We start from the raw sequence: 21139 nt of genomic DNA on the forward strand, positions 1-21139 counted from the left end.
CAAATGAATTTAAAGTGCAACCTGGGGGGACCTCTCTGGTGTTCCAGTGGTTAAGACTCTGTGCTTTCAATGCAGGGTGTGCGGTTTGATCACTGGTCGGGGGACCAATATCCCATATGCAGCGCAGTGTGGCCTAAAAATATAAATAAAAAATAATAAAATAAAATAGACCCAGAAATTCCCTGGTGGTCCAGTAGTTAGGACTCCACACTTCCACCGCTGAGAACCCAAGTTAAATCCCTGGTCGGGGACCTGGGACCCCACAAGCTATGTAGTATAGCCAAACATTTTTTAAAAAATAAAATGAGACCCATCTCTGGGACCACCCAACAGTGGCTCACCTCTCTGGACGGAGGCAGGCAGAACTAGGAACTGCCAGTAGGTGGCAGTATCTGACTATCTCAAGCTTCCCCAGGGGGCACGCATGCCTGTGCTCCTTGTCAGTGTCTGGAGTGAGCTGCCACGCCTCCCTACAGGGGGTCTTTACCACCCAAGGATGGAACCTGCATCTCTTACCTCTCCTGCACTGGCAGGCGGGTTCTTTACAACTAGTGTCACCAACCAGATCTTGAACTTGTCTCATCTTAAATCAGGGAAACCACAGTCCAGCGAAGGGAAGTGAGAAAGTCTGGAATCCCAGTCCCTTGTTCTGACCTGGGTCACAGCACCACACCGTCTCTTAACACTTTTGGAAGGGCCACTCCGTGGAGGAGGGGGCTTGGGTCAGTGCCAAAGAGATGCAGTCATCTTAGCCTGCTCTCTCTTCCTAACACAGAAATCCTTTGTTTGTCTCCTTTCAGGCTTTGCATCCACCAGCCAGGGAGGCTGTGTGACATATGCTATTCCACAGTCCCTGCGTGCTTGGCTTGTTTCCTTTTTTGCAGTTAAGAAATACACTGTTGGGCCTAAAAAAGCTTTCTCTGTATTTCAAACTATTTCCTTTGGACTAAAATTTCTTAGGATTAATTCCCAGAAATGAGATGATCGGCTCAGAAAGAATGAGTGATATATTAGACTTTTTTCTGTAGCTCCGGGAATAAGGCCCTGGGCTCTGCAGTTAAAGGGGACCTGGCTTTCACTCCTGCTCTCGGTCCCTTGGGCTGACTTTGGGCAAAGGCCATAATTTCTCCGAACTTCAGTTAACCTTACTGCAAATCCCTACACTTGTACAGTAGATTCCACTCTTTTTAAAAAATTATTATTTATTTGACTGCACCAAGTAAATAAAGATCTTAGTTGTTGCATGTGGGAACTTTAGTTGCAGCATGCGGGCTCTAATTCCCTGACCAGGGATCAAACTAAGGCCCCCTGCATTGGGAGCTTGAAGTCTTAACTACTGAACCACTACGGAAGTCCCCTAGCTCCCACTCTTTGTCCATCATCTGTGCTGTCCCTCTCTATCTGATCATTCCCATCAGCACGTGAATATGCTGTGATGCCTCCAATCATTAAAAAAAAAACCCTTGGGGAACACATGTATACCTGTGGTGGATTCATTTTGATATTTGGCAAAACTAATACAGTTATGTAAAGTTTAAAAATAAAATAAAATAAAATTTAATTAAAAAAAATAAATAAATAAATAAAAACCCCAAAACCCTCCCTTGACCCCATCCCCCTGCCAGAAACTGCCACGTATCTTTGCCGGCTTTTACAGCAAAGCTCCTGGAATAAGCAGCCCATTCTGTAATCCTCAGCCCATTCCAGTCAAGTCTGTACCCGCAACAATCCAACGAGTCTGCTCTTCACAGCACAGGAAACAGTGCTTCCCGTGTAATGTAACATATCAAATAAGCCTAATTAGTTTGACATCTCCCTTTTTACAAGGAGAGAAAACAAATCTTTGGTACATTTGAGAGAGCCTATGAAATATTTGAAATCTCAGAGTTAGTTCTAAGTCCAAAAGACTTTGTTGAGAATTTCATTTTGGAAAGTTTGTCAAAAATATCAAAAGTTTGCAAAACACTTGGTCAAACAGGATCATAGGTCACTGCAAAAATATACTTAGTTATCCATTTAAATAATAATAACAATGACTTCATAGGCAAACATAGCAGGTTATATAGTTCTGAGCAAAATTTAGCTTTTTTAATATCCGGAGGACTAAAGACCTGATAAAGACAATGTAGAAAATAAGGTGTAATTTTGGCAAAATAAGCTCTACCTTTTACAGTCACTTATTATCAAGAGCAGACCAATAGGAATAAGCCAATAAACAAATTAGCTTTATTTACCGTGGATTAATCCTAGATCATGTGAACCTGAAAAACATTTGGCTTAGTTTCTGTTATATATCGGGGAATATACTCAATTTATATAGTGCTTTTTTGTTTTAAGCCAATTAAATAGGGCTCTTTTACAAATTACTTTTAGCAACACCATCTGAACGTAGAAAAAAAATACCATATCTATATTTATAATGTACATACATAGATATCTACACAAACAGACACAAAGATCTCACAGTTTTCATTTTAAAACTTTAGTCCTTAATCAGGTATAATACAAAACTCACTAGTTTGTAGAGATTATTATACCAAGTGAAGTAAGTCAGACAGAAGACAAATATATGATATTGCTTATTTGCAGAATATAAAAAAGGATACAAATGAGCTCATTTACAAAACAGACTCACAGACAGAGAAAATAATCTCATTGTTATCAAAGGGAGGAGGCGGGAGATAAATCAGGAGTTGGGGGTTAACATATACACGCTACTGCGTACAAAATTGGTAATGGGATTTCCCTGGCAATCCAGTGGTTAAGACTTTCGATGCTTGGTCGGGGATCTAAGATCCCACACTTTCTGCACAGTCCAAAAAAATGATAGGTAGGTAGATGGGTACAAATAAGCAACAAGAACCTACTGTATAGCACAGGGACTATATTCAATAACTTGTAATAACCTATAAAGGAACAGAATCTGAAAAAGAATATATAACGGAATCACTTTGCTATATGCTTGAAACTAGAGTCCCTTGGACTGCATGGAGATCCAACCAGTCCATTCTGAAGGAGATCAGCCCTGGGATTTCTTTGGAAGGAATGATGCTAAAGCTGAAACTCCAGTACTTTGGCCACCTCATGCGAAGAGTTGACTCATTGGAAAAGACTCTGATGCTGGGAGGGATTGGGGGCAGGAGGAGAAGGGGACGACAGAGGATGAGATGGCTGGATGGCATCACTGACTTGATGGACGTGAGTCTGAGTGAACTCCGGGAGTTGGTGATGGACAGGGAGGCCTGGCATGCTACGATTCATGGGGTCGCAAAGAGTAGGACACGACTGAGCAACTGAAATGAACTGAACTGAACTGAATGGTAAATCAACTATATGTCAATAAAAAGACAAAAAAAAAACCTCATTAGTTTAAAAAATAATATTGGAATAAATTGTCTAGTCACTCAGAAAGCTAAATAAAGTCTTTAATTATTTGTGGAGAATATCTTTAAGACCTGTATTTGTCCTTGACAAGCAATTTTTAAAATTTCATTTATTTTTTAACTGAAGGATAATTGCTTTACAGAATTTTGTTGTTTTCTGTCAAACCTCAACATGAATCAGCCATAGGTATATATGCCTTTGACAAGCAATTTTAAGGATGTAATTTGAGCAACAGAGTCCTTTAGGCAATTTGAATTTAAAAATACCTTTTCCTTTTTTAAAATTTTTTTCTCCCATCTTGGGAATCAGAGGTGGCTTAGGTAAGAGTTCCCAGAGAGGTTACAAGCCTTTTGAGATTAATAGGGATGGTTTTGGGATTCATGAAAAGGAATGGGTAGAATCTGAACTGCCTCTAGAGCTGCATTTACAATTGTGCAAAAATTTGTAAGATGTAACTTAAATGACATTGTAGATTGATCCACCCATCCAGCTGCATAATATCTGGTTTTAAAGGGGATTGTCATAACAGAAAGGGCAGTATGCAGGGGATAAATCTCAGTGTTACAAAAAGGAAGTTCAGAGATAGATGGACAGCTGGTAGGAGAACATTGTGGTGGACATTCAGAGGAACAGGAAGGAGCAGAGGAAGCTAGAGAGAGCACTCTCAGGAGCCTCAGAGATTTTTTCAATATGGAAATGCTCTGAGATAATTGTGTTTCTCCCAGGGAAGTGGTTGTGGGTTCATTATATTTGGAGGTTCCCAATACCAATTGAAATAGGGTTCCTGTTATTTGTTGTTTTACATCCTTTTTCTAATTAACTGTGTGCTGCTGCTACTGCTGCTAAGTCGCTTCAGTCGTGTCCGACTCTGTGCGACCCCATAGACGGCAGCCCACCAGGCTCTGCCGTCCCTGGGATTCTCCAGGCATTTCCAATAAGCCCCAAGTTGGCCGATTTAATTGTAAATCATCCCAGGTAATTATAGTCCAGCAAAATAAACACTTGCAGGACTGGAGTACACAGTTTTTACACAGGAGTTCCAGGGAGGCTGCTCTACAGACTTACCTTTGGTGGTGGTGGTTTAGTTGCTAAGTCGTGTCCAACTCTTGCGACCCCATGGACTGTAGCCCACCAGGCTCCTCTGTCCATGGGATTCTCTACACAAGAACTCTGGAGCCTTACCTTTAGAGAGGAAAAATTTCATTTTTCCAAGAGTGATTACTCACCACACCAAAATGGGAAACAAAGTCCTGAAAACTGGCACAGAGGACACTGAAATAGAATAGAACTTCTTCTAAGGAGGGAGGTTCAGGTACAGGACTTAGCACCACAAGCCAGAACCACCTAAGAAAACAGCAGAGCACAGTGGACTCTGGTAGGTGCTTTATTCCAATCCACGGTGATGCTGGAGTGAGGGCAGAGGCATGTCACTCTATCCCATTTGTCTGACCAGGTCAAAGAAAGAAGTGCAGAAGTCTGCAAATAAGAAAAGAGTTTATTTGGTCTTACGAATTGCTATTTGGGAGACACTGCTGCTGCTGCTGCTGCTGCTAGTCGCTTCAGTCGTGTCTGACTCTGTGCAACCCCATAGACAGACGGCAGCCCACCAGGCTCCCCCATCCCTGGGATTCTCCAGGCAAGAACACTGGAGTGGGTTGCCATTTCCTTCTCCAATGCATAAAAGTGAAAAGTGAAAGTGAAGTCGCTCAGTTATGTCCGACTCTTAGTGACCCCATGGACTATATGTAGCCCACCAGGCTCCTCCATCCATGGGATTTTCCAGGCGAGAGTACTGGAGTGGGGTGCCATTGCCTTCTCCTTGGGAGACACAGATTCCAATAAAACTGAAATAGTGTTCCAAAGAAGAGAAAGAGTCAAGGGCTTATAATTACAGGCAAAAGCCATGAAGCTGGGAATTCCCTGGTAGTCCAATAGTTGGGACTGTGTGTTTTCACGGCCAAGATCAACCCCTGGTTAGGGAACCATGATCATCCAAGCTGTGCAGTGTGGCAAAAAAAAAGAAAAAGAAAAACTGCACTTGTATTAAAAAGCCATGAAGCTGGACTCTAACGTAAGAAAGTAAGCATTTGTCCTTAAGGGATGGCTGTTTTAAGTTCTTTTAGGGTAAGGGTTTGATGAGTACCTGAGTATTAGCCTCTGGATGAAAATAGTTGTTCTGGACAAGAACAAATTCCATCAGATTCCATCTAGGCTAAGATAAGCATAAGTCACACTTTCTCAATGGCATCCAGGCTCCATATTTAGAGAGCTCGAACAAATACCAAGTCCATTTGGATTTTCCTTTCACAAGGGGGCTGCCCAGAGAGCTAAGTAAAAGATTATTTTGGGGTTAATATTTGATAAGCTAAGAGATAAGTGTTTGATTGAGTAGACTGAGTGCAGAGGCTTGCCCTCACCAATAGGGTAGAAATCATCCAATCCATTGAGGGACCTAATGGAACAAAAGGCAAATGAAGGGCAAATTCACTGTCTCTTCTTGAGCTGGAAAATCTCTCTGTTCCTGCCTTTATAGATGTTAGAAGCTATATCTTCTCGTCTCCCTGCCCATCCCTGTCCCTACCTTCCCGCCCCTCCCTCCCTCTGGCCCACTCCACTCCACTGGCCTCCTTGCTGCTCCTTCAACATTCCAGGCTTGCTCCAGCCCTGGAGCATTTGTTCCAGCTGTCTCCTCTGCTGAAACCCTATGTACAACATTGCAACTTCCCCCACCAGCCTGGGATACTTCATCTGCTTTTTCTTCTTTTTGTCCAAAGCACTTATCACCTTCTAACATACTGTCATGACTACTTACTGTGTATCTATCTCCCCTCTGCTGGAATGCAGATTCCATGAGGGCAGAGATCATTGTGTTTGCTGATAAAGTTTAAAATAGTGCCTGCTTCAGAGGAGGTGCTGAATAAATATTTACTAATGAATTGTGAGGATTCAATGTGGCATTGCAAGTAAAGCATTTATAATGGTGCCTGGCTCATACAAAATTCTCAATAAATAGCAGATACTGTTATGATGCTCACCTCCATACTGTTATGACCTCACCTCCATACTGTTATGACCTCACCTCCATCCTTGCTTGGGCCAGCCAGCCTCCTTCCATCTCGGAAGGTGTTGCTTCTGAAGCCAAGCAGGACCCTGTGGGGCTCCCACATATAAATCCTTTCTGCATCCCCATTTCTTGTTTGTAGAAAAACAGGCTTTCATCAGCCTCCACGACCTTCCCTGAGTTCCAAGGGGGTTAAGTTCAAACAGTTGCTAATCGGGGAAGGGAGGGGGTGTAGAAACAAAGGAGGAGCAGTGAAGAGAAAATACTGCAGTCTTGAGGCAGGGTCCTGGTCCTCCTGAATGAATATACATAGCAATACCTTTGAGTTATTCTGCAGGAACCCGTGTCCGGTAACACTTCTGCTAAGAGCAGATGTCATCTTAAGTTAATCATGTAATTACTTATTTAAACCATTAATTACTTTAATTTCTTCTTAGTCTCCTACTAGATTCCATTCATCTTTTGGTCACAATTTAACACCACTCTCATTCAAAGATGTAGGTTAGGCGGGATCCATCTGCCATTAAAGCATCTTTTATTGCTGCCAGATTGTAACTACATAATCTTTATATTAACAAAGACCTAACCATCTGTCTTCCATAAGAGTAGAAGCTCCCTGAGGGCAGGTCTGGGCTTCATTTACTATTTGTTTCCTGGTCTTCCAGCTCAGTGCCCAGCATGAAGCAGGTGCTCAGTAAATGTTGGGGGAATCAATAGATGAACATACTCCTTGCTAGAGTTCTCTAAACTAGTGACAGATTGAAGACAACATTTGGAAGGAGCTTTGATGATCCCTCTTTTTTTTGAGCAAATTGAAAATCAGAGCATCTAAGAGTCTTGCCTATGAAGACTCAGCAGCCCAGGATTGCCATCTTCCCATCAAAGCAGAATTTCTAAGGGGTGGGTGAGGGTGGGAAGTACTTCTGATTTTACTGCAGCATCACCTCCTGCAGGAAGTCATTACAAATCCTCTGGGGGACAGTCATTCTCAATTCCTCTGGATTCCCAAAGTTTATCCTTTTCTAATTATTCTATGGTTTCCCCCCACAGCCCCGAATTATAACTACTAGTCTGTCTCCCTTTCCTGGGGACTGTGCGCTCCCCAGAGCAAAGCTGGAGCAAGCGACCCTCCGGAATCACCTGGCCCAGGTTGGAATCCCCGCTCCACAACTTACTAGCTGTGTGACCTTCGTTTAAAAACTGAGCTTCTCTGGGCTCTCCTCTGGAAAGCGGCTAAGTCATATCACAGACCTGATGGGGCTGTTGAGGAATAGAATTTGATCAGGCAGATTAAATGCTTGGTTTTAACTTTGTTAAGCTTCAAGGTCCTGTTTCTCAACAAAGCTAGGGCGAGCAGTAGGAATTTGGGGGAAAGCGTACAGAACTGGAGTCGGGAGCTCTGACTTTTGGTCCTGAATGGCCGAGTGACCTTGGCCAAGTCCGCCTTCCCTCTAGGTCGCGCGGGTCCCGGGACTGAGCTTGTACGGAGGTTCTCCTGGAGAGGCCCCTCCCGGCTGGTGACATTCTAAGATTCCAGGAGCGAATGAGTTTGGGGATGGGGGAAGGGTGGGGGTGGGGGAAGCAAGGCGAGCCCGATTGGCCCCCGCGCGCCACGTGTCCGGCCCGGGAGCCGAAGACTGTCCTGGCCCGCCCCTGCGCTGCAGCTGCTACAGCTCTGCTAACGGGCTCTGACCCAGCGAGCTCCGCGTCCGCGTGTCGGTCTGCCCGTCTGTCCGTCCGCTACGGGAGGCTTCCGCCGCGGGGTGAGTAGGTTGAGGCTGGAAACGGGATCGCTCCAGGGGAGCCCCCCACCCAACTCATTGCGGGAGGCGGGGGGCGGGGATTGTAGGGACTTGAAGGGGCAGCCGTAAACGCCCAGTCATCGCTGACACACGCCTGCCGCCGGCTCCGGGGAGGGTAGCGGGGACCGGGAACTCGAGGGCGCGGTAACCCGAGAGGGTCGCGGGCAGCGCGTGTCTGGGGCAGCGTAGTGGAGCAAATCCACGGCCCCAGGCGGGAAAGCGGATGCGGAGGGCGCGCGGGCTGCGGCTTGGAAAGGAGAAAAGGAGAGGAGGAGGGAGGGGACAGGGGGTGCTGCTCTGCAGAAGGTGTGGAGGAGGGGCGGGGGGCCCCGGGACCCCTGCCGTGCGGGGCTTGAGAGACTTTGAAGGCCCCGGGTTGGAGGCACCTGGGTGGGGGTTTAAGGGCCCGCAGGGAAGGGTGTGGCTGGAGCCGAAGACTGGGCAAAAAGAATCAGACCCTGCGGCTGCACATGAAATGGCTTGTGTGTGTCCCCGAGGGAGGGCCCTTTGTGTGCTGACCGACGAGGGCCAGGCTGTCCACAATTCGGGGCCCCTTGGACCCTCCCGCCCTCTAGGGACCACTCCTCTCTTCTAAAGGAGACTCCCAGCTGGGCTCCAGGGGCCTTGTGATGGCGTGGAGGCCCCACCCTTCCTCCTGATCCCCTCAGTCCAGGGTTGGCCTTTCCAAAGCTTGGGGGCCTCAGATGACACCTCAGATACTAGCATGGGTGTGATTTTCCCTGAATCCAGTCCTGGCTCCACCAGCAGCTTGCAGTGTGACCTTGAAGCCCTAGCATGCCCTTTCTGAGCCTCAGTTTCTGTCTCCAAGTCCAGAATTGAAAAACCCAGCCCCTCTCAGAGGAAAGCAATGGCTGTGAAAATTGATTTGTAAGCTGCAGAGAATGATGCCAGATTTGGGAAGTCTTGGGAAGACAGATTACAAGCTTGGGAAGCTTGGCCTACCCAGCTTGGCCTAGCAAGGGGAAGGGGCGGGGTGTGGTCCTTTGCTTCCTCCCTCCCCTTCCTTTCCTCTCAACCTTGGTGGGTATTCACCGACAATTCCAAATTTGGACATAGGCCCCGGAGTTTGTAAAAGAGCTCTCTCCTTTCCTCTCACTTCCTCTTCCTCCCCTACCCAAAGCACACCTTAAACTGCCGGCCGCACTGACCCAGCCTGTTATCTTGACCTGCTTAGCCTCCACTTTGGAGGTGAATGGCCTCCCAGTTTCAGTTGTCATGGACCCTGCCCTTCTGGCAGGCAAGCTCTGCACCAACGCAGAGGGCACTGGCCTAGGGGTCAGTGAAAAGTTGGGTCACAGTTCCAGGTCGGGGTCCTTGGGCAAATCCCTTCCTGCTCTGTGCCTTAGTTACCCTTCTATAGGAAAGTCTGCTGAACTGACTGACTGCCTCTTGCTGCGCTGGTGGTCTAGGATTCAACTGTTCTGAGCCTTAGGATTGTGGGGAATAGGGTGGGGCAGAGGCACCCATCCCCCCGGGCAGCTGTGACAGTCACTCATCCATCTTTCTTTGCCTTCCACTCTTTGTTCCTGAGGCCCAGGCTGCTGGGATACAGAAAGTATTTGTGGTTTCTGGGTAAGGGCCGCAGCTGTTACTGAAGCAGACTCTGTCTTGGAGTGTGCAGAAGAGGGGGCTGCCCCTGGGAAGCCCCTGGCCTGTTGGGCTCATTCCTGAGACGGGGTCGGGGAGCTCTGCGGTGTTGGGTGCCCGCCAGTGTCTGGAACATCTGCACTGCAGCACCCAGAGTCGCTCCAGCCACACCCAGCCCCAGCCTCTGCCTTGCACTAGCCAGCGGGGCCCCAGGCACACTACTACCGCTCTGGGCCTTAGTCCCCTTCCTCTTTAGAGGGATAAGAGCTGTGCTCAGGGGACCCTGCTGGTCAAATGGTTTGCAGCTGCTGGCTCTTCATGCACCATTCTAGAATTTTCCACAGAGGTCCAGTCATGTCCCCAACCTCACCCCACCCAACCCCTCCAAGATGCTTCCTGGGTGAGGACAAAGCACAGGGTGTGGTCTCGACCCTGATTTTCAACTTGCCTGTTCCTCTAGCTCCATCTCAAAAGAGGAGAAGAAGTCTTGGGTCAGGGAGCCTTTATTCATCCTTTAAAACGTGTTGGTTTGGAATCCAGCCACACTCCCTTTCATTTTGGGGTTGAGAAGCTCTCCCCAGAGACTGGCTAAGGAGGAATGCCTGAGCTTGGGTTCTCTGAGCCTCAGATCCCCCATCTGTAAAATGAGGATGAGGTTGATATTCACCCTCACGAGATTATAAAATGGCTGCTGCTAAGTCGCTTCAGTCGTGTCTGACTCTGTGCGACCCCATAGACGGCAGCCCACCAGGCTCCCCCGTCGCTGGGATTCGCCAGGCAAGAACACTGGAGTGGGTTGCCATTTTCTTCTCCAATTATAAAATGGCAGATGTGAAAAAGTGTTTTGTAAACTGAGAGCGCCCTGTCCAGAGAATGAGGTGCTTCTGCTAGAATCTCAGAAGGGTGTGGTGCTTGAGGAAACAGATGACCTGAGCCTCGGGTTCCTCATCTACAAAACGGGTGCTTTTGTAAATAATAATAAAATAGTAACTTCTATTATTTATTGAACCTTCTAACTTACCAGGTCTTGGCTGAACCCTTGATATATTGGATGCTGTTACCATGCCCTTTCTGCATATGTGGAAACTCAGTTATCAGATGTTTAGGGTAGAAAGAGCACTAACATTTACATAGGGTGTCCTGTGTTCCAGGATGTCTTCTAAGCACTGTTGTTGTTCTTTAGTCACTAAGTTGTGTCCGACTCTTTTGTGACCCTATGGACTGTAGCCCACCAGGCTCCTCTGTCCATTGGGTTTCCCAGGCAAGAAGACTGCAGTGGGTAGCCATTCCCTTCTCCAGGGGACTTCCCTATCCAGGGATCAAACCCGTGTCTTCTGCTGTGCAGGTGGATTCTTTACCTCTGAGCCGCCTGGGAAGCCCCCTTCTAAGCTCTAGATATGTCTTAACTTTTTTCATGCTCACCACAACTCCTCTGAGGTAGGCACTATTTTATCCCCTATTTTACATTTGAAGCTAAGTATATGCCCAAGGCCACTCAAGCTCCTGAACGGCAGATCAGGCTCCAGTCTCGGGCAGTCTGGCTCCTGCCTGTGTGCTGGGAGACACTGCTTTGTTGTTGCTCACGACAGTGGCCTGAACTGGGATTCAAACCCAGGCCAGTCCAACTCCAAACCTGGGCCATCCCAGATTGTCTCCTGGGGCCTTATCCTGCCTGAGGATCAATGGTTCTGGGTCACAAGAGGGGAAGACACTGCTCTCTAAGAAATCCGAGTGTTGTGAGCTAGGGGGTGTGCCCGGGCACAGGGCCAGGAAAGGCATTTATTCTGGCTTCATTAAGGCAGGTCCTGGCAGGGGGAGGGGCCGGCCCTTGGTGTCTTCCTGCAGACTGTGGTGGGGAGGAGCCATCAGGAAAGGAGACAGGGGAGGATCTAGGTTTTGTAGCCCAGGGGCCTCCAAGAGGGGTGCGCAGACCCTGGGAAGCACTAAAGATGATTTCCTGGGATGCCAGAGGAAACTGTTAGGCCTCTTACTATATATGTTTTTAATCTCATGCTCAAACAGTTTATCGTAATGAATGATGTTTTTTTTTCTTCTGTTACTGGTGGTATATGTGGTCAAAAAAAAAAATGCAGGTCACTGCACAAAAATTTGTCAGCTTCATCGAGGTGGGAGATTCATCTGTCCTTTCATCTTTTCTACCCCCCAGCTCCTGCCGATGGGCATGCAGGAGGCACTCAATATATAGGTTTTGAAAAATGAGGCCCTGCTTAATCACTAATGTTTTTTATGAACGGGGAAAGTTGCTTAACCCCTCAAGTAGTTTCCTCTCCTGGCTGTATAATGAGTCTGAAAACTGATTGGCAAGATGATTTCTTTTTATTCTATGATTTTTTTCAAAGGAGTCACTAAAGCGTGGAAATTATTCAGTATCTTTCACTCAACAATCCTTATAAACCACCCTTGGTAGTAGGGGGTGCATTAAGGAAACATACACAATGATTTTCAGGAAAAGGTAAAAAGGTAAAGTGATTCAACCTTTATATCACTCACACAGATATAAAAATGATCATGTGCAAAAGATTTTATTCTATTCAATAATCAATGACTGGACCAGGCAGATGTTAGAACCAGCTCAGAAGAGAGTAAGTAGTTGCTTTTATAGCAAAAGGAATGTGCAAATGGAGGCAAACAGGTTTTTCCACCAGAAGTGGGGGAGGGGAAAGGGAGGGAAATCCACCCAACTTTTTATCAGAGAGGACAGAATGAGCATGTCTCTAAGAATTGTGTTTTTATAGATTTTTTTTCCCCTTGTAATACCTTGAAGATAAACAGCCTCCATCTAATTGAGGAATGATAAATCCACAGCGGTTGACCCAAGCCTCTCACGAGTAGATGGTTTCAGAGTCACGCTGTGGTTCAAAGGTGGGAAAAGTCCCTCTTGGCTTCCTAGAAGAGTTAGAGTCACTTAGGAAAGTTTTCAAAAATTTCAAAAGCCCAGGCCTCATCTGTGGCCTGTTGAGTCTCCAGAGGTGGCCTTATGCTTTGCTAAGTTTGAAAAACTCCCCAGGAGGTTATTAATGAAGTCAGAATTGAAAAAACACTGATTTTGACGCTAGAAGACTGGTTAGAAAGTGCTAGTGAAAGTGGAAAGTGCTAGTGGAAGCTGGTTTAGGGGGAAAAAGGGTGTGGTGGTGGGTGAAGAGGAAGAGGAGGGCAAGCAAATCAGGAAGGATGTCAAGGGCCTTGAATGCCGAGCTCAGAGGGCCTACATTGAAGAAGGCCTTTGGAGATGAGTGGGCAGTCCCTTGGGCACTCCTGGGGTACAGAGGTTTGGGTGGTTTTTTTGCATGAGTTTCCAGATTATTTATAAATTTTTCCTCAATTTGCCCTTACCCTCCACACCTGACCTCATATCCTAATACTCAAATCTCTCTCCTCCCAAAAGTGCACTCAAGTCCTCCAAAGCCGGCAGGCTGCATTTTGAAGACAGAAGTGCTTTTTCTCATGCTGGTGCTTCTTCTCCCCTCTTTCTTCTCCTTCCTCTGCTTCATTCCATCGAGTCCATATTCTTGACTGTGTACTTCTGTCAGCCTCTACCCCTAATATGCATCTTTAACTTTATATGTGCATGCGGCTGCTGCTAAGTCACTTCAGTCGTGTCCGACTCTGTGCGACCCCATAGACGGCAGCCCACCAGGCTCCCCCGTCCCTGGGATTCTCCAGGCAAGAACACTGGAGTGGGTTGCCATTTCCTTCTCCAATGCATGAAAGTGAAAAGGGAAAGTGAAGTCGGGCTCAGTCGTGTCCGACTCTTCGCGACCCCATGGACTGCAGCCCACCAGGCTCCTCCGCTCATGTATAGCAGACATAAAAATGGAGCATGAAAGGACAAGATCAACTTGTTATTTTTATCTGTCTGTTTAGTTGTGCCAGGTCTTAGATGAGGCACTCGGGATCTTTAGCTACGTCTTGTGAACTCTCAGTTGTAGCGTGTGGAATCTAGTTCCATGACCAAGGATTAAACCTGTGCCCCCTGCATTGGGAACTCAGATTCATAGCCACCGGACCACCAGGGAAGTCCCAAGATCAATTTAAAAAGTTGTAAGTTGTAGTATTCTCATCCTGCACCCCAATGGATCGTTGTGTCTGGTACCCCACTTTGGAGACCACTGCTCTAATGACAATGATTGTTTTAACAGAAGCTAAGCAGGTGAAGTCGCTCAGTCGTGTCCGACTCTTTGCGACCCCACGGGCTGTAGCCTACCAGGCTCCTCTGTCCATGGCATTTTCCAGGCAATAGTACTGGAGTGGATTGCCATTTCCTTCTCCAGCGGATCTTCCCGACCCAGGGACCGAACCCGGGTCTCCCGCATTGTAGACAGACGCTCTACCGTCTGAGCCACCAGGGAAGTCCGCTTACCAGAAGCTAGCACCACTAATTCAACATTTACTCTGCACGTCACCATGCTAAGTATTTTACCTTCCTTACTTTATTGAATATTCACAAAAACCTTATGAGATTATCATTTTAGAGACGAAGAAACTGAGTAAGAGAGAAATGATGCAATTCACCCATGGCCATGAGCAGTTAGAATTTGAATGTAGGCTGTAACTGCAAAGCCTGCAGTCTTAATTACAAAATGCCACGCTGTGTCCTTTGTAAATGTTTGGGACTTTATTTTGTAGATGTGGAAATTGAGATTCATGTTTAGGTAACTTACAAAGTTATAAATTGCTAGGGGGTAAAGCTGTGACTGAGTCTGACCTCCAAGCCCATGCCTATTGCAGGACTTGGATGAGACTTTCTGTCTGGTTCTCGGTTTCCACAATGCTATAGTTGGGCGTTGGTGGTCGAGCCAGCCCTGGTATTCTGTACCCCGGAGTGTTCCTCCTGGAGTCAGTCCTGTTTGCTGGCAGCCTGAAGGACTAAGGCGGGAGGCAGTCACAGAAGCACAAGGCCAGGAGGCCAGTCTGCCTTGAATGGGTTTCTGGAATGATCTGTCCTGATGAACCTTCATGGAAATCCATGTCTGAAGAGATTCAGAGCTTCTGGGAGGAGAGAGGCACCAGTGTAGAGTGGCCATACCTGCCAGTCTTGATAAGCTATTTCAACCAAGATGATGAAACTTGCATATTGAGGGTGGGATGGGGATAGAGAGGAGTTCTGTGGCCTTGGGGGAGAACTCTCCTAGGACTGATGTTCTGAGATTTTGCTGTGAGAATCCCTGGATGGTATCTGCAAAAGTCGCTCACACCCACGCTCTTTCGGTTTTCCCAAAGATGGAGTAACATTGTCCACATTTTGCTGATGAAGAAACTGAGGTTGAGAGAGGCAACCTGGCTTGTCTGAGCTTGTCTGAACAAGGGGCAGGCTGGGAACCGAACCTGGGTCTTTTCCTTTGGCCTCTTCCTCACGTCCTCTTGCAGCGAGGGCTCACTCCTATGTGGAGGCTTGTGATGACCTGAATATGGGAGGCGGAGAGGTGGGCCATTGTTTGGGCCTGACATGCCTTTTATCTTTGTCTAGAAAGTGAGGAACTTGAAGCAGTGGGTTGTTAGATCTGGGATTCTGAAACACTGGATGTAAAACATTTATTCAGGCAACTTGAGAAGTGTGGTCTGGGTCGCCCTGGAAGGGATCAGAGCCCCTCGTAAAGCCTCCATGGCGCCTCTGTGATTAGCTCCAGAGCTTCCCCCAGCCCTCAGAGGAGGGGCTGTCGAAGCTCAGCTCCCTTGAACTGCACTCAGAACATGCAGTTCTGGACGATGTTTGCTTTCTATGTATACATAAGACACACACTCGCTAGAGGCACACACAAACTGCTCTCAAAACCCAGAGCATTTTCCCAAAGACTTGGAGGCCCCTCTTCTGAGCCATCCAGATGGGCCTGGGCTGCCGCCAGCTGCTAAAGTTTCCAGCAACAAGGCCAAAGGAAAATGCTTTGAAGCTGGAGATGCAGGTGACTTCCTGCCCCTCCTGTGGTCCCTTTCCTCTGCTGACCTTGGTGCTCCCTCACATTTGCCCACACTGTCCCCCTGGCCTAGGGAAACCCAGAGCTGGCTCCTGGTCGAACCTCGGGGTAGATGTGGGCTCCCTACCCGCTGGGAGAGTTTCCATTTCCTGAGGCGAGCTCAATTTTGTACCAGAGGGCCCCTGGTTGTCAGGGAAACAGCAGGGTTTCCTCAAGCTCCGCTCTGAGCTCTCTGCGGTTATAGGCAAATCGCTGCCCTCTGCTCTTCACTCAAGTCTGTCTGCTAACTGTGGTTTGGGGGACTTGAATTCAGGCAGTAGGGACACATAGATAAACACGACAGAGCCCTGTCCTTAGCATACCACCCAGCACACTGAAGGCCACCACTTCCTGAGAACACATCTCTGCCTGGCCTTGACATAAGTTGAGTCTCATCCTCCAACTCCCCAAGGCAGGAAGGGGAAAGCCCCAGTTTTGTGCTTTAGATAACCTTGAATTCAGAGATGAGCAATGTGCTCAAAGTCACATGGCGAGTAAGTGACAAAACGGACTTGAGTCCGGGTCTGTCTGACTGACTCCAAACCTGTGTTCCCACTCTCTTGCAGGTCTCCAGTGGCCCCAGAGTGAGAGCAGGATTATGCGCTGAGATCAGGGGCTGGGGGTGTAGGATGGGGGTGATGGTATGTGAAGACCTGGGAAGCAGGCAGGTTAAGCATCTCCTTCGTTTATACCCTCTCTTCTGGTTCAGCTCCCTGTGGGGTCTTACTGAATTTAAGTCTGATAAGAGTTTGTTACTTTTACTTTTAAAAAGTAATACATAGACCTGATTTAAAAAGATCAAATTGTACAGTCCCAATTAAATGGAAAGCCTAGTCCTTCTTTCTTCTCTAATCCCAAGATTGCATCTCTTCCATCTCTGCCCATCTGCCAAGAGGGCTTCATAGCCCAGCCCCTCCACCCTTCTCTTCCCCTTTCCAAAGCAGTTAACACACCCTTTTGCATTTCTTTTGGGGTAAGATATGTTTGTTTCTTATTCCTCCCCTGTAGATTCTGTGTCCTGACACCGCTTTCAATGAGATTGGGTGTCCTGTTTGTTCATTCTCCACCCTCACCCATGATCTGTCCCATCAGAGAAAAACCCAAAGTCTTCACAGTAGCCTTAAGCACTGGTCCCTTGATGCCACATCCTACCAGTGTCCCCACCCCACTCCCTGCCACCATACTAGACACACTGAGCTCCTTGACCTCACTGCCCTCAGGTAGCAACATGGTTCATGATACCTCCAAACGCTTGAAGGGGATTGACAGCAGGTGACCCACTTTCGTGAAAGTGAAGTCGCTCAGTCGTGTCCGACTCTTAGCGACCCCATGGACTGCAGCCTACCAGGCTTCTCCAACCATGGGATTTTCCAGGCAAGAGTACTGGAGTGGGGTGCCATTGCCTTCTCTGACATATCTATATATTCTTTTTCAAATTCTTTTCCATTATGTGTTATCACAAGATATTAACTATATAGTAGGTCCTTGTTTATCTGTTTTGTATGTAGTAATTCAGTTTTAACCTGTATGATCTTGGACAAATTGTTTAACCTCACCATCCTCAGTTTCCTCCTCTATGAGAAAAGGGACTTTGGTGTCAGAAAGGATTGCTGGAAGGGTTAGGTGAGACAGCATCTGGGAAAGTGCCCTGCATGGCCTGGAGGAATCGTTCTGGTCAGTGGTCATGTCCTCTCTTCCTCTTCCAAATTCTCCCAGTTCTGGGAGTCTTTCCCATCATGGTGTGAGAACCTGGACCCTGAAGAGTCCATCTATTATCCTCCCAAAAATGTGCCTGTCCTGAGCCGCGTCTTTGGCTGTGATTTAACCTGAAGGGCTGGAAGCAATTGAGAAAGAACAGGCAGAGCACATTCTCCCTTGGGAGGAAGGAAAGGAGGGGAAATCTGGGGGAGAGAATAGAGGGAGTCAGAGTGCAGAGGCATCTCACGGCGTTTCTTTTTCCTCCACAGTGTTTTCTGCTGCAGAACTTGAGACCATGGCCAAACCAGCACAGGTAAGGAAGTTCTCCCCTTTCTGTAGTACTTCCCCTGGGCCTGGGCTTTTCCTGGAGTCACTTGCTTCAATACAGATCCCCGGTACCATCAGTTTGAAAGGAGCTGAAGAGGGTCTCAGGGTTTGCTTGCTCCTATTACAAGTCACAGCTCTTTCAGATGTAAGTGACCAATGAGAACACACAACATCCTAAACACAAAGTGTGTGTATCGGCTCACATGACTGAGAAGCCCAGGGCTTCAGGTCTGGCTGGATCCAGGGGCCCACATGATATTGTCAGGATTCTGCCTCCATGAACTAGGTCTCATCTGGGTGGCTTCATTCTTGGACAGATTCTTCCTTGATTTCTCATACTAGCTCTAAGCTTCCCTTCTGCTTCCTGGGCAACATGCAGGAAACAACATAATTTATACCACATGATTCCAGGGGAAGTCCTGGGTTTGGTTTTCATTGGCTGGGCCTGGGTAACTTGGATCTGGTGGAGTCCCCGCCATGCAGCCATCTCACTGAGTCACGTCGCTTCAGCTTCTGAGAGGCCTCAGGATGCCTGCCCGAGCAGCAGCCTGCATGCAGCCCGGGGTCCCAGCTGCTCATCAGCTGGCCTCAGGGCCTGCTGAATATTTCAGGGTGGAAAGTCCTTTCTCCTCCTCTCTCCCTTCCCTTTGTGGGGTACAGGGCCAGGAAACTGTTTGCTGGGGGAGTGGCAGGCAGTCAGGGTGAGGTGAAGGAGTAGTGTTGGCCACGCAGGAGGCGCTTGGAAATGGCAAATTCACCAGGTTGGTGTGAGAATGACTGATGGTGGGAAACCTGGGTGATCTGAAGGAGTGTTCCTTCGTGTCTAAATGTGACCAGTGCTGGGGTCCCTGGCGCCCCCCTCTCCCAGTGGCTGTGATCCTGCTGGCAGGCTGTTTATTATCATTGTGCAAAGATCACAGAGGGAGAAAGACTGCCAGGCTGCAGGCCAAGCCCACCGCTAAGGGAGCCTTTTGATTGGGCCCTGTGTCTGCAGTTCTCAAGAGGCAGGTCAGGTGGTCTGGTATTCCCATCTCTTGAAGAATTTTCCACAGTTTATTGTGATCCACACAGTCAAAGGCTTTGGCATAGTCAATAAAGCAGAAATAGATGTTTTTCTGGAACTCGCTTGCTTTTTCCATCATCCAGCGGATGTTGGCAATTTGATCTCTGGTTCCTCTGCCTTTTCTAAAACCAGCTTGAACATCAGGAAGTTCACAGTTCACATATTGCTGAAGCCTGGCTTGGAGAATTTTGAGCATTACTTTACTAGCATGTGAGATGAGTGCAATTGTGCGGTAGTTTGAGCATTCTTTGGCATTGCCTTTCTTTGGGATCGGAATGAAAACTGACCTTTTCCAGTCCTGTGGCCACTGCTGAGTTTTCCAAATTTGCTGGCATATTGAGTGCAGCACTTTCACAGCATCATCTTTCAGGATTTGAAATAGCTCCACTGGAATTCCATCACCTCCACTAGCTTTGTTCGTAGTGATGCTTCCTAAGGCCCACTTGACTTCACATTCCAGGATGTTTGGCTCTAGGTGAGTGATCACACCATTGTGATTATCTGGGTCGTGAAGATCTTTTTTGTACAGTTTTCTGTGTATTCTTGCCACCTCTTCTTGATATCTTCTGCTTCTGTTAGGTCCATACCATTTCTGTCCTTTATCGAGCCCATCTTTGCAGGAAATGTTCCCTTGGTATCTCTAATCTGTATGCAGGTCAGGAAGCAACAGTTAAAACTGGACATGGAACAACAAACTGGTTCCAAATAGGAAAAGAAGTATGTCAAGGCTGTATATTGTCACCCTGCTTATTTAACTTATATGCAGAATACATCATGAGAAATGCTGGACTGGAAGAAACACAAGCTGGAATCAAGATTGCCGGGAGAAATATCAATCACCTCAGATATGCAGGTGACACCACCTTTATGGCAGAAAGTAAAGAGGAACTCAAAAGCCTCTTGATGAAAGTGAAAGAGGAGACTGAAAAAGTTGGCTTAAAGCTCAACATTCAGAAAACGAAGATCATGGCATCTGGTCCCATCACTTCATGGGAAATAGATGGGAAAACAGTGGAAATAGTGTCAGACTTTATTTTTGGGGGCTCCAAAATCACTGCAGATGGTGACTGCAGCCATGAAATTAAAAGATGCTTACTCCTTGGAAGGAAAGTTATGACCAACCTAGATAGCATATTCAAAAGCAGAGACATTACTTTGCCAACAAAGGTCCATCTAGTCAAGGCTATGGTTTTTCCTGTGGTCATGTATGGATGTGAGAGTTGGACTGTGAAGAAGGCTGAGCGCCGAAGAATTGATGCTTTTGAACTGTGGTGTTGGAGAAGACTCTTGAGAGTCCCTTGCACTGCAAGGAGATCCAACCAGTCCATTCTGAAGGAGATCAGCCCTGGGATTTCTTTGGAAGGAATGATGCTGAAGCTAAAACTCCAGTACTTTGGCCACCTCATGCGAAGAGTTGACTCATTGGAAAAAGACTCTGATGCTGGGAGGGATTGGGGGCAGGAGGAGAAGGGGACGACGGAGGATGAGATGGCTGGGTGGCATCACTGACTCAATGGACGTGAGTCTGAGTGAACTCCGGGAGTTGGTGATGGACAGGGAGGCCTGGCGTGCTGCGAATCATGGGGTCGCAAAGAGTCGGACATGACTGAGCGACTGAACTGAACTGAACTGTGTCTGCAGTTAGACTTCCTCTGTTCCATACAGCCTCATCTTTCAGCTGCAGCCTCTGTCCCCACCCTGGGGTGAGGAGGGGCAGGGCCTGGAGGGAAGGTGGCAACTTGCTGCCAGGACCTCTACTCTTCCTCCTGGGGGCTCTGCTGCCATCTTGCCCTCTTCTCCTTCCTTCCTGGCCACTTACAATCCCACCATCTTGGCAGCTTTGGACATCTGCATAAGCACTGAAGAATCTGGGCCCGCCTCCCTGAGTACTCTTGCTTGCTCTTAGCTCTGGACCTCTGCCATACTGCTTCTCTGTGTGAAGCCTTTCCTTCCCTCCCCCTGGGCCAGCTGTTGCTCATCCTTTAGCGCTCTACTCGACTTAGACTTCCCTTCCAGGAAGTCTTCTTTGATCTGCTCTGGGTGTATTCACAGTCACATATCCGCCCGCACACCTGTCTACCTAAGAAGCCAGTAGAGTGCCTAGTTGTGCCAAGCCCTGAGCTAGGTGCTGGGGTGACATAAGTGGGCAAGACAGACTCTCGTGGAGCTTTCAAAAGGGAGTGTCTCTTTTCTGGTCCAGGTAGTTGGCCTGTGTTACTCTTTC

The 21139-nt window shown here is 47.6% G+C and overlaps 1 protein-coding gene across 2 annotated transcripts in view; it reads left to right on the forward strand.

Annotated features, from left to right (window-relative positions):
* Positions 1-8059: 8059 nt before the first annotated feature.
* The window catches only part of ANXA6 (annexin A6), a 46608-nt gene continuing 33528 nt past the window's right edge, over positions 8060-21139 (forward strand). For both annotated transcript variants that reach the window (XM_006041202.4, XM_006041203.4), the window contains exons 1-2: positions 8060-8208; positions 17795-17838. In XM_006041202.4, the coding sequence (XP_006041264.1) occupies positions 17821-17838 (18 nt within the window). In that variant the 5' untranslated portion in view covers positions 8060-8208; positions 17795-17820. The remainder of the gene's footprint in view (positions 8209-17794; positions 17839-21139) is intronic.

Source organism: Bubalus bubalis, chromosome 9, assembly GCF_019923935.1.
Source record: "Bubalus bubalis isolate 160015118507 breed Murrah chromosome 9, NDDB_SH_1, whole genome shotgun sequence".
Taxonomy (NCBI): Eukaryota; Metazoa; Chordata; class Mammalia; order Artiodactyla; family Bovidae; genus Bubalus; species Bubalus bubalis.